This window comes from Salvelinus sp. IW2-2015, linkage group LG17, assembly GCF_002910315.2.
Source record: "Salvelinus sp. IW2-2015 linkage group LG17, ASM291031v2, whole genome shotgun sequence".
NCBI lineage: Eukaryota > Metazoa > Chordata > Actinopteri > Salmoniformes > Salmonidae > Salvelinus > Salvelinus sp. IW2-2015.
In genome coordinates this window covers 9,295,273-9,309,804 of record NC_036857.1, presented here as the reverse complement: position 1 = coordinate 9,309,804, position 14,532 = coordinate 9,295,273, and the positions used below count along the sequence as shown (strand labels likewise).

Sequence of the window (14,532 nt, the reverse complement as noted above, 5' to 3'; positions counted from 1 at the left end):
ATACAATACAATCAACTTAAAGTCCAAGTAATAAAGCCCATAGTTAATTAATGTGTAGTTAACATGTGATTAATATGTAATAACATTGTGGATTTAGAGACCAGGCTATATTTAGGCTGAAAATCAGAACCAATTTGAGTTGCCTCTCTTGTCGTGCAAGTTATGTATCATCTTAATTTGAGCCTGTTTGCTACAGCAGGACAATAATCCTGCAGCAACAGGAAATGTGAATTATTATGTGGGTTATAATTACGGGTTGATACATTCATACATTTTTTCCGGCTAACTCAAGTCTGAAATTTCAAAGGGGAAATTACAAACGTAAGTATTTTTAAAGCTGAAATACACTACAAGTTTGACATTTCTTACAGTGCAGGAAAGTTATCCTACAACAGGGTGATCAAATAAAGATCTGCAGGGTTAGTAGTGAAATGAAACCCTCAGAGTCATGGCTTGTTAGTCTTATCCCGTTCCTGTATTCCAACCATAGCAGTCATGAAGTGCAGTAAACAAAGCAGTTTGAACACAGCCATATATTCACAGGGACAAACACATGGTTCCAAATAACATACAGTATACAGTACAACAATGAAGTGACAGCAGTGGCAAACACAAGATCGCACATTTTCCCACATGGATTTTACAGAGGGATAAAGAGGGAAGAGTGTGATATTGAATTATGCCAGAAGAAATAGTATAAATAAGACATTTATATAAAAATAGGCTTTTTCAAAATATACTCTCTTTACCAATATTTACCAAAAAGAGTGTCTGGTTGAATATGTCTTGTATTATTGAATATGTTAAATTTAGTCAGCTTGAGGTGAGCATTGTCATTCAACACAGACAGTAGTGTTGATGCCCTTAGACCACAGTGAGGGATTCTCCAGACTAGCAGCAAACAGAAGTCCACGTACAAAATGGCACCCTATTCCCCATATAGTGCACTACTTTTGGCCAGAGCCACTACAAAGGGAATAGGGTACGATTTCAGATTAAGCACAAACTCATGAGAAAGTCAATGTCAGTAGCCTATTACCAGCCTAACCTGGAACAATCTGAGCAACATAATATTCCAGGTTGACCTAATTCCAGTGTATGACTCTAAGTTCTATTTTGGATTGCATTAACAAACAAAACAATAACAAAAACTCTCATTGGGGAAGAACCCACCATCTACACAATTAAGACTTGCTCCATAATGGATAAAATCAGTAGTTTCTTTATGAAATAAATTAATATGATTTATTTGTCTCTAAATACAGTGTGTTAAATATTCCCGATGGCTGTTTAATTTCATTTGTGCATAGCATGTCTTATTGAGCTACACTCTTAGAAAAAAATGTGCTATCTACAACCGAAAAGGGTTCTTTGGCTGTCCCCATAGGAGAACCCTTTGAATAATCATTTTTGGTTCCAGGTAGAACCCTTATGGGTTCCATGTAAAATCCTTTCCACAGAGGGTTCTATATGGAACCCAGAAGGGTTCTACCTGGAAGGGTTATACTATGGGGACAGCTGAAGAGCCCTTTCAGAACCCCTTTTCTAAGAGTGTACAGGTACAGAGAACTACAGTAGTAGCACAGTCCAGCATTATATCCAGCATTGATTTATGGTGAGCGTTGGGGGAATCCATTCACTCTACAGTCAACAGATAGTACACATCCATCCATAGCTTTTTAACAGTCTCAGCATTGACACCTAGTCCAAAAACATAGGCTGGCTGGCTGGCAGATAGCGCAGTGTGTTATAGTTCATGTCCTGAGGCTGTCCCATCCTGCCATCCAGGACACAGTGTTTTTCCCTTTATGGTGATCTGTTGCAGGCATCTCAGTATATGTCCAATGAGAGGGAAGAAGGAGCATTGTGTGCAGACAAATTCGCTGTTGTTCCATCTTCTGCTTATGTCTACTGCTGCTGCAGTACTGCTGCAAAAACAGCAATGATCCATTACCTAAAAAAGTTTCCATTATGCACACACACACACACACATATACACACACACATATACACACACACACATATACACACACACATATACACAACACACACACACACACACACACACACACACACACACACACACACACACACACACAACACCACACACACACACACACACACACACACACACACACACACACACACACACACACACACACACACACACACACACACACACACACACACACCAACACACACACCACACCCGACGGTCCAATAAATACTGTCATTTGCAGGTGTACACCTCTGTCCTCTCGCTGCAGGTGTTGCATTTGACGTAGCAGCACCACAGGAACTTGCAGTTGCACTGCCACACGCGGGAGTACTGGTGTGTGTTGTACCCTCGTCCACAGCACATCAGGTCACAGCCGCTGATCTGCTGCGTAACAGTCTTATTACACATGCCGGTCTGCGTCCCGACACTGCCCGTCATCGGGTCCGCTTCGCAGTAATTAGGGGACTTCTCCATGTACACCAGGTCTGTGTCCATGGGTTTCCGGTAGGAGTAGAGCTTCTTGATCTTGAGGAATTTCGGCCGCTTGTTGCGGCTGGCTTTGACCGGTTCCACGTGCACAGCATGGGCATACTTCTCTTTGAGAATGTAGCCGAGCTCGCGGAACTTGGGAAGTTTAGTCCAGCAGGTTTTAGTGGTGCAGGAGCCCGAAACACCATGACACTTGCATTCCAGATGCATGTTCTTCTCCAGGATCTAGACACACAAACAACCAGGAGAGAGGTTACCTTTACAGGCCTTGCAAACCATCTGCTGAAGCTTCTATCACTATTTATAAAAGTAGGTAATTGAAAAAGAAAGGCATCTGCAAACATACCATACTATTATGTTTATAATGCACTTATACTGCACGATAATGGCCCCAAGGGTTCCATGTTTATTGTCATAATAACATGATCCTCTGAAATCAAAACATTCTGTGCAGGCCCAAGAGTCAGTGGATGTTGAAGTAAATTACAGGCCTACATAGTTTGATTGCTGAAAATAGCAACATAGCACAGCGACATACTCTGAGACTCAGGTATGTAAAAGTCAAGGAAGTGGGTAACATTGTGTGCACAGTGCAGCATTAGATCAGTAACTAGCTACTTGTGAATACAACAGCCCTTTAGAAAACAGTAGCTTTATTCAGACTGTACACAGGAGCCATAATTCTGGATCAGGTTACAGTCTCCTTGTGTGTAGGAGTGAATGGACAAGCTGCTGAATGATGTGGATTACTGTTAAAGCCTGCTCCGATGACTATTACAAGTGTCTGCTATCTCAACCTGAAAAGGCACAGCCAACACTATAGCTACACTAATGTACTTGTCCCAATTCCTTGAACTAAATTGTATGGGGAGTTTGTTTGGTATCTACTATCTACATGCTAAAATAGATAGAGATTTGGAGAGTTCCCGCAATCAATGACAAGTGAAAAACCTTTAATTATGTTGCATAAGAACAATGCATATTGATTTTCCTTGTCCACAAATTCTAGAATCAATAAAACAGATTGTATTTTAGTGCCTTTTACTTGAAATGTATACAAATGCATGAAAGTGCGGAGAAACAACGGTCTTTGCAGTTAGGCCTCCGTGGTATACCAGACAACACTTGGCTTCCCAGTTCCTAATCCATCAGTAGCCCTGTGACCAACACTTGTGACAGGCTTTGTCTGGTCGTATTGGACCTGGGGGCTGTGAACCGCGCTCCTGCTCAGTGTCACTGCTTTGATTAGCATAAATAAAGGAGGGGGGATAACTATCAAAACAGAGAGGCCATTTATTACCAAGGAGAAGGAAAAAAGAAAAAGCCCAACTGATCTGAATCCACTAGTGTAGCCCGTCTCACTGTGAGAGGCAATTTAGCTGTCTAGATAAGCGGGATGAATTCAGGCCCCACACAGAAAGGCAACAGTGAGCTGTTGAGCACAATGTGTGAGTGAAGGCTTTTCAGTCTGTCTGGGTACGTGTTGGTGGTTTGAATCAGGCCTCTGTGGCACAGAAAGAAGAGAGAGAGAGGGGTAAGGCTTGACTCTGGAGGGAGAGGTGCTTCTTTCCTCTTCACTAACTCCAGTGTACTGCTAAGGAGCCTCGCCCAAGTTGTTTGGCACAATTATTCCGCTTCTTCTTTGACTTGCAGACTTGCTGGAGTCTCAGGGCTGATCTATTATTTGCTGCAGCCATGGATGCACAGGAGCCTTAATCTGAGAATGTGAACAGTCCCTAGTCCTTGATCCATCTTGGTTGTTTCTAGGGATTTGCCACAGTGTTAGTCATTGACAGACTACAAGCCATACAAAACAGCAGGTGACTCACATAAGTTGCTTTAAAGTCTTCGTTAGGCAGGTAAACGCTCCCAAGAGACATGGTGATACAGTAGATATGATTCTACGATGTTAGGAGAGGTTATGGACAATAAGTATCACATAGAAACCTGTGGCACAAGACTATCACACACAATAAGTGCTTGACTCTGCAATATCAGACAATCCAAGGAATTTAGGTATTGTGATAAACCTGAAGTAACTGTATCTTCTCCCAAAAGTGCAGAGCATAGGGAGCACTCTAGTGTACAGTGTCAATTTGTTTTCAGCCCAGAGATCTGGGTCGTAATCAAACCCTGCCACTTAAACTGCTCTTCCCCCCCTAAAAGCTTCCATTTATTTCACTGCCTGTTTAATCTTGGCCCCAATGCCCAGATCCTTGGCAAGGTCCACCCGCTTCTGAGCATGGTGGAGACTACTAAATCCCAACAGCCATGGTTACTGAGGTCTAGCCTACATTCGGAAGGCCATGTCGTTAACCAACACTTCGGTCTCAGATTTAGATTCGGTCTTTACTTTCAAGTCTTCTCTGTACCAGTTTGGGTAAACTACAGCATATTTTATCTTCAAGAAACTAGTTCCTGATTACAGTAAAGAAATTATAAGAGATTACTGAGATTGTTCCGAAAAATCTATGTTTGTCTGATGTTTTCATACCACAAATAGCGTTGTTGTTTTATGAGTGAACTACCCTCAGATTTTGTTGTATTGAAATGTTTTTGGGAGAATGGTCCTACATCACCTAATTAAATATTCTGGGATCCAGTTTCGGTTTGCTGGGATGACATTTTTACCATGGAAAATACATGCTGCCTTCCATCTAAGATCCTTCCCTATGGAGAGAGAAACAGGAAATGGAGTGGTGTAGTCATGTACCTTGCATCCCACCTCGTTGATGTGAAGGTTCATCAGAGATCTGGCTTTCTGTTTGAAAATGCATGGAGCCTTCAATCTACAGATGTGCTATCTTAATTTGTTTCAGAGGATTTTCCTGCACAGCCGGAAATGTAAACTTGTAGTATATTTGGGATTTAAAAAGGCTCATAATTTCCACGTAAACATTTCAGACTTGATTTGCCCTAACAGAAAATGTATCAACCCCTACAGAAATGTCCATTAATTAAAATCCACATAATGATTAACATTTCCTGTTGCTGCAGGAATATTTTACTGCATTGAGAAACTGTTCAAAGTAAGATAGCACATTTGTAAGAGCCTTCCCTATGGAGAAAGAAACAAGTTTTGGAGTGGGTGGTCACGTACCTTGCGTCCCACCTCGTTGTTATGCAGGTTCATGAGAGACCTGGCGTTCTGTTTGACCTCCCTGGCATCAACGAACACCTTCGAGAAGCCCAGGCCGTAGCTGATGTCTGCTGAACAGCCTCCCCACTTCCAGCCCTGGCCTTTACTGTAGAAACCCTGCTTCTCCGTATCACAGCTGCAGTCACTCAGGTTTCCCTGCGTACAGGCTGCAGTGATGGCGTGGGCAACTCCGGCCGCAATGATGGCATAGGTGAACGCAGCCTCTTTACTGCCTAGGAGAGAACATAGGAGGAACTTGAGTATTTTACTGACTTGCAGTTCATAATTTTAATGATGAATGAGTGTGATATCTGGGAGATATCTGATATCAGGAATAATGCATCTATTTATGGTGCTACAGCTGTATGTTTCACCACTTGATAAATAGAACAGGGATAAGGGAGGAAATCTGAATTTTCATTACATACTTCCGTCTAAATGGTGTATATAAAATATACTGTATACTGTATGTTGAAAAATAGCAATTTGAAAGCAGATTAACCATTAAGTGTGAGTGCTCATATCAAACTCTTTGTCAGTCTCACTCACGACCACTCAATGACTAAGGTAATCCGGAAACTGGCCTGCCTTTTAACCAAAATGGCTGTGAACTTCCAAGTCAATAAAGCAGTATGAATGAGAGGGCTTTGGAGAAGGAAGAGCTATTGATCCGATCAGAGCCTGGTACGCTCTGTGTATTCTTGCAGGGTGGATCTTGATCCAGAGGTTATCTCCCCAAGGTCCGACTAACAAATCATTTACGCACACTGGGGTGTTTGAATTATCGGCAAATAGTTTAAAGTTAACCTGTCATGATTTAAAGAGAGAGCTTCTTGCAAAAATATTTTAGTCACAGCATGTATTTCAAGGTCTCAAGATGATAAGTAAATAGGGAACAGGGAAACTGGCTTATACCAAGCTTTAATACCAAGCTTTAATGTACAAGTGCATACATAATTTTCCAATGAGTTAGTTTAGTTTAACATTATTTCCTGATGCAAACAAATGGGTCGCAGATATCAATCTTATTATTAACCAAACATGAATTCTCTGTGTGCATGCATAGAGAGTGAAATATCTGCATCTGAAGTTATGTAGCTAGAGTATATACAAACAATAAGCTACTGATGGCAATATCCATCATATCTATGTAAACAAACTCCTCCAGTTGACATTTCCTCAAAACAAACATGATACCATCCTCGGTACTTTCTGGTGAACACAGATTCACTAGGTGCTGCTGCCCTGTTCTTGATAAACATCTTGGATCTGTGCCCTTGCCATTGGAAAAAAACTCATATTGAGGCATCAATTATGTGGACGTTTTTATAGATTCGATTGGCCCCGAGCCAAAAAAAGAAGGTGTGCCAGCATAAAGTCAGTCAGTTCTGGCTGCTCCGCTGTTCATTTTTCCCCAGATCATTGGTTCAAAACAAAGGAGGGTAGGAATTATTTAGTACTTTGTCATGAGACCTGAGTGGAAAGACCTAAAAGCAACGGAAGCAATGCTTTGAAGTGTTGAATATGAATACTCTTATTGCACGTTATATGTAGAAAAGTCTATTTAAAAAAAGTCTAATAAAATGTTATTTCAGTATTCATGTTGGTTTATACGCAACGCACACAATACTACTGAAAAACTACTGAAATACTAAAAACATTAGATGCACCTTGCACCCCTGCAAACAAAAAAACCCTAGGCTGCCTTTCCTAGGCCACAAGTGAGAGCATGCAAGCTCCACCCCACTCACGCTAGACATCAACAATGGCATTCATTTCTAACCACTAATCTGATCAGTGAAACCAATCTATTTTGCATGGTTGTCCATGCCAAACTCTTCAATGTCTTAAACCACTCATTCATGAAGAAAACATATTGTGAAAGACCACCGTTTTCACTTGAACAGCAGGAGAGGATTATATCTTTCACACCAACAGCTGTAGATAGCAAAGACCTTTTCATAGTGCCAACCAACCAATAATATTGCGATCTGCTATTGAACGCACTAGTTGTGGATTTATAGTAATGCATTGTATGAAGGGAAATAAGAGATCAGAAGATGACAAGTAGCTATACTGTAGTCTACACTCTTTAAAAAAAGGTGCTATCTAGAACCTTAATGGGTTCTTCAGCTGTCCCCATAGGAGAACCCTCTGAAGAACCCTTTTTGGTACACGTTTAACCCTTTTGGTTCCAGGTAGAACTCTTTTGGGTTCTCTGTAGAAAGGGTTCTACATGGAAACAAAAAGGGTTCTCCTATGGGGACAGCCAAAGAACCCTTTTGGAACCCATTTTTCTAAGAGTGTAGCTACTTGTCATTGATGGTTTAAACACCAACAGTTTTCTATTACAATGCTATTAGTTACATGTGTTGTGTGCGACTCTGTTGAAGAGCTCAACTCCAGGTTGGGATAGGATAAGATCCTAGACTACATTCTAGTTGCACCCTGAATATGCAACAATCTGGTGGTTGCCACAGATTCACCATCTGCTGAATATCTGATCACATTGGGATCAACATCAGCTGCTCTGTTATCCAGAGTATCTGTGACTTTGTGCAATATTATGCACAGGAGCATACTCCAAGAAGTCCTTCAGACAACTCCAGGGCATGTTTGATAGGCACAACATGGAAAAGTTCTTATTGAACAAGTTCAGCCTCCATTGTACCAGCCATGATCCTGCATCTACTGTAGGCCATCCCTGTGTCCCCAAATACATCCAATACATTCATCAATGCTATTGCCTGACCAGGTAGCTTCAGTACTTCATTTGAACCTTTCCTGTCTTTCATTATTCCCCTGTGTATGTTCAGTTTAGTATTTTAGGACTTTATTTCTCTGTACTTTCTATCCACTGTAACTTATACCCGTGGTAAGATTGTCGTCTTTACTGTGAGAGCCACAGCACCCAGTGATAGAGAAAGATAAAGACCAGTGAATATGTGTCTCAGGAGACTACGCTGCACTGAAAAGACAGGCTGTCAATGTTCACAAGAGCTTTGTTACTGTGCTGGCTTCTGATACCTTTTGGACTTGTTCAGTTCCTCTCCTTTCTCTCACTCTGGCTCTCTCTTGTAAGACCAGTGTTAGACTTTAGAGATAGGAAGTAAATGACACAGCTTCAACCTAACCATGATAATTTAGGTTATTGGGAAAATGTGTATGCTGTTACAATTAAGTTGCCTGTTGATACTTCTAGTGTATAGCCTATGGGAAACGTTTTTAAATCTCTCAGTCAACATATTGTAATTGCCTCAGCATGTTGCTCTCAAATGGACACGTAATACCCTTTCTCTAAAGTGTGTCCATGTTATCGACGCACACATAATGCAAGTATATATAGCCTAAAGACAGGAATGTATACGCACTGGTGACATTAAAAAGGGGAAATATATTAGCACCTATGAGTCCGTAGATAATATTCAGAAAATCAACAAACGATTTGTGTCAAATATCATTTGAATATATAGGCTATGCCAGGTTCTCAAAAGGATACGGGACATTTGGCTGCATGCGGCACAGTGCGCTCTTGACGCACAATGCGAAAGCTAACCCACAGGCCTATATATATTATACAATTGGGGAAATGTTCAGTAATGAAATGACATTTAAAAATACTCTAACCAAACTTGAATTGATTTGCAACATACCCACTTTCAACTCTTTTCCGAAGACCGTTCTCTCTCCAAGCGCAGAGCAGTTCCAGCGCCCATTTTTGAATTGAAACTGACACTCGTTGATCCCCATTTGGGCTCCCTCTCCGATGACAATAATGGCATCGGGGCGACTCTGGCAGATTATCCGCTGTCGGGGAGCCAACCCGGGAATCTTGTTACAGATTATACTCGCACCTAGCGCGACCACGGATGAAAAACCACTGTGAGGGTACAAGAGTTAGACATGGAATTAAAGTGACTGCCAGATATTGCTATATGGACAACATGGTTTTCAAACTCCTAGATACAACCGTGTATATTAAAGCTTTATTACATGTTTATAATATGAAATAGGGTTATACATTCATACAATTTAAAAGCACAGACTTAATGTTTTCCTTGCCTCTTGAGGTTATTGGTTTGTAGAAATACGAGACATATTCCCTTAAACTCAATGAACCTGTCTTTGAGTAATCTACAAGTGTGTTACAAAATAGAAAGGACTAAACTGAAGCATTCTGTAGCCTAATTTATAAACGTAATGTATTTGATTTGTATGGGCCAAGAGATCGGAATAAACTTCGTCATGTGGTTTCTAATTGTAAAAACTCAGATTTTCCATCAACTCGATAGACTTTTTGGAACAGAATAATTAAACAAACTCTCAGAAACCTTGCATTGTTCACGGGCCAATGTCAAATGAACAATGAACATAGTTTACGTAGATGGATAATTACAATAATTGAAAGAAAGTTTAATTTATAGAAACGTAGCCTGTGGAACAAAATGACATCCGAAACGTTCTGTTATAGTCTATACTCTTTATGTTTTATATTCTGATATTTAGGAACATAACAATGTGAGATGAACATGCCTATGAGAATCAAACTCACCCGATTTTCAAATAGACAATCCCAAGGCAAAGCAAAACCCGAAAAATCCAGCGTCTAGTTTTCCGACTCATGGTGCTTCCACTCTCAGTTTCATGCAATGTGTAAGCGAAAATGATGAATAGATAGATATTCTCCGATAGTCACTGTCCAAGTATCCAAAGTTACTCCAAGTCGATACCAACGAATATCCCCAATAGTTACTCTCAATTATTTGATATAGTTTCCTAGCTGTAATGATTTCCGTAAATTCCCCTTAAGTGTCCCCTTTGCTGCGCCGGCTGGTCATTGCGAGGGTGTCACAGGTAAAACTAAGGATGAGAAAGTATTGTAGTGTGATTATCTCCTTCTCACAGTTCATTTGCTACCCGCATGATCTATATATCTGGCTCATATATCCGGGGCGTGTTCAGAGAAGACATAGGGCCCTGTGGAATCCCGCCTGGGCTGAATCTCTCCACAACTATCCCAGTTGTGTCAGTTCACCTACTCAGTAAGCCTTTTACCTGTCTAATAAATGAAAGCACACACGCAGTGGATAGTGATGGTTGTACATCTTGTGCGTTGATAATGAGAATATATTATTTTCACTAATGGCGTATGATTATCATTAAATAGGCTACTACTTTGATTTCTGTAGCGTCAAAAAAAACTGTGTCTATGTATGTTATCTTTCCTTTATACTTCAAAAATAAACATAGCCCAACTCGAACTGCCGAACTCATCTCAAATTAAATTGCATGCATACATTTTCATTGCACTCACTTAATAAATTGTCCACATAACCTACTTTGAATTAAAACATGTAAGCAAATGGTCACCTTTATATGTACCATGTTGGCACAATTTGTACATAACTTGCTTACCTGTGACAGCTCCTTCCTTCATCACATACGTCCAGCGCATCCTTGCGTCTCTGTTTTGGATAAGTTTTACCATTTATAATAGCGCCATCTGCAGACGAATTAAGATAGGTAGCGTTGAAAACTGAATAAAGATTCGCTGAAATTATATTTGACAGCCAGCAATACAGCACATCTGTAAAAAGTAAAATTATTGTCTGATTTAAGATTTGTCGTTTTTTCCAGAAAATTATTTAATCCGAGCATCAAGTGTCTGTAAAGTAGCTAAGAGAGTCACAATAAACTCTCAGAAGCATAAGTAAAAAATTCTAGTTTTGAATATAGCCTATTCTCTATCTGTTTCAGAATAACGTTCCACATATTGTTGCTCTTTTGTCAAGCGGTTGCTTTACTTTGAAACATAATGCTATTATTCATTTGTAATATATCTGTTGATAGATTTGGGCAATTCCACGATAACGGAGTACTCAGATGCAAAGTTTGGTAACATAATGATGGTTTGTGCTGTTTGTGCCCTTATTCTCTTTCCAAACTTTGCATCTGCACTGTTCTTCAAGTAAATGTGTTTTTGTCAAAGTTTCACTTGAAATTGTTAAAAGTGGTCCTTCTGCATATAGTTGTGTGGTTTGTTTAACTTTGCAATCATTGTTTTTTGTTTGATGTACATTTTAAAGTGAAAAATCCAAATCTCAGTGTCACTCTGTTAACATGGAATTGCCAATTTAGGCTATTTCAATAAGGCTGCATTTACACAGGCAGCCCTATTTGGATTTTTTTTGCCACTAATTGGTTTTCTCTATGTTCGACATCAGCATTAAAAATACTAGATACAAGTCAGAGATCCAGGGTAAAGTGTCGAGTTGAGACGTTTAATATCTTAATTTATTTAGATTCTCGAAACCTGTTACTTTAACAAGCTTGTCCCCAAGTGTCATTTTGTCAGTTGTACTCATTTTCATGGTTGTGTTTTTAATGGCTTTTTGGTCTAACTGCCACACATTTCCTCCCACTTCAGTTGAGCAGGTGGAGAAATTGTTGGTATTTGAGGGCAAGACCTCGGACATCCTTCTGGAAGGGAAGGGCAGCAACACTCTGTAATACATTTCTATAGCACTTTTCATAATCTCAAAGCACTTCAAAAGCTCCAAAAACAAATAAACAGTTGTGTAGCTACTGAACCTTCTCCTTCACAAAGTATGGCACCCCCTTGTGTGATGCCTCAGCAGCTCTGGCCACCAGAAAGCTCACCACACACAGTTCAGAGTAGTAGCCAGTCGTCCTCACTACGAGCCCTCTGTCTCAGTACTGCATTCCTTTACTGCATCTCACATTCCTTTCAAGCTTCAATTGATGTTCTCAAAAGATCGGGAAACAGCAGCCAGGTGAAACAAAAAAAGCTGGTACAGTTAGTGGTGCACGACTCCAGGATTTGGATTTGTGATTGGAGTCGACTCTTGCTCAACTCCAACGGTTGGAGTCATAGGAGTCAACTCTTGCTCGACTCCCAAAACACAAATTTAATGGATGCTCATACACACCATCTCATTTTAATTTAACCTTTAATTTATCAGGGAGTCATACTGAGACCAAGATCTCTTTTACAGATGAGCCCTGAATTACATTAATTACAGAAAAAACACACATCAATATAAATACAAAATGCAAGCAAAAAGAACAACATGGTCATAAAAAACAAACATTCATCAGTAATAAGGTCCTCAATCACCTTTCTGAATTGCACTAAAGGCACCAAAATATCAAATTTAAGAACATTTTGAAGATTGTTCCACAAATAAGGTGCAAGAAACCTAAAAGCTGATTTACCTAACTCAATAGAGACCAAAGGAATTTCTGAAGTTAACCATCCCTGAGACCGGGGGTGGTAACTCATATGTCTAAAGTTCAGTAAAGATGTTCGGTAAAGTCAGTGGCGTATATTCATGGACGCCAAGCGAAGCCAGGCTTCCCCAAAAAAGTAAGTATTTTATGTTTTTATTTTCATCTTACGTCTCTCGGTGTTTCATAATTTTCCTTAAATTCGCAAGAGTCTGAATGTATCTCACAGGAGAAAGCATCCGAGCAAGTGAAACAGCACCCCTCTGTCACTCTACGTGTAGGCCATCTATTTGATACTGTCAAGTCCAAACGAGTATGACCTTGTTGCCTCCCTATCCTAAATTAGCCATGGATGGAGGTAGGGATTTGGTTTGATTTAATTCTCTGTACTGGCCAATGATTATAATGGCGATTCTGATCCAAGCATTTATTCATACATTGTTGTGCCCCTGGCCTGAGAGGATGGAAGTTCAATATGTAGTTAGAGGTAGAAGGCTAATGTTAACTAGAGGACGATTCACACAGGATTCTTTTTTCCAAACTGCCCTCTGTAATTCTTTTTTTTTTCTCAAATTGAATTGACTCATGATGGAAGCCTGGAGGTTTTTATTGTAGGCGTGACGATATTTCAACACCGTGTCTAGACGATAATAGGCTACACTGATAACTCGTGCTTGGCTGCAAAATGTATAGGTCTCCCTATAATATTTACATTTATGAAGTGTGATCATAATCATTATTTTAGCGATCCATAAATGGTAGACATCCTTCCTAATAACAATGCCCAACATGCTGCTGCTTTGCGCTGCTGAACCGTATTTGCACTTGACTGTTTATGGATGAGAAAGTTTTCCACAATTGTTTACACACGTTTGCTGAATCTTTGCCCCATTTTCCCAAAACACAAAATGCAAAACTCTAGCAAATCTCTAGCAAAAGCAAACACTGCATTCAAAACTGTTTTCTCTCTTTCCAAAATAATTTTTTTGTGCATCAAAATGACACATATGAATAGATCTGTCTACCAACCAACAACACACTGATGCATAGCCCATCAGTAGGTTTATGCCTTTTGCATTTTCAGCGTTACACTGTAGCCGGCTGTAAAATATTGTTACAGTAATGTATACCTACTCAGATATACATAAATAAACACACACAAATGCAATACAGTAACAAAAACATTGTCATTTACTTCCAAAATGCAGTATTTTTGAACACTTGTGTTTTGTATGGAACACTTTCCATGCCCAACAGGAGAAAACCAGGAAAAACATTCAGGAAGATAAAGGGTTTTCTGTAAAAAAAGAAAAATGAAAGTGGCTCAATTTTTCAAAACTCTAAACACAAAAAGACAAAAACACATGCAAAATGTAAGGAAAAAGACATTAGGCTGCATCCTGCCTCCTATTTTGGTCTGGCCACAGCACCTCATCTACATCACAAGCGATGTTCTCCCTGGCTAAACAGCAGGGAAAGAATCTTCTGGAGTGACGGATCCAGCCACCACGTCAACTTCACCGCATGCATCCTCCATTGCCTGGGGAAGAGGCATGTGTGCGAGGGGATGGCGGTCATACGCCTTCCATCGCCATGCAGAAAAAACTATTCAATTGCGTTTAGGAATGGAGAACATGGTGGGAGGTATAGAACAATA

The 14,532-nt window shown here is 40.1% G+C and overlaps 1 protein-coding gene across 1 annotated transcript; it reads right to left on the bottom strand.

Annotated features, from left to right (window-relative positions):
• Nucleotides 1–453: 453 nt before the first annotated feature.
• LOC111976242 (protein Wnt-7a-like) lies at nt 454–10,599 on the bottom strand. The gene is made up of 4 exons (XM_024005007.2): nt 10,180–10,599; nt 9,281–9,507; nt 5,589–5,860; nt 454–2,713 (listed from the first exon to the last, which is right to left on the bottom strand). Exons 1-4 carry the CDS (start codon nt 10,248–10,250, stop codon nt 2,231–2,233), a joined length of 1,053 nt encoding a protein of 350 aa, XP_023860775.1. The 5' UTR covers nt 10,251–10,599; the 3' UTR covers nt 454–2,230.
• Nucleotides 10,600–14,532: the final 3,933 nt, after the last annotated feature.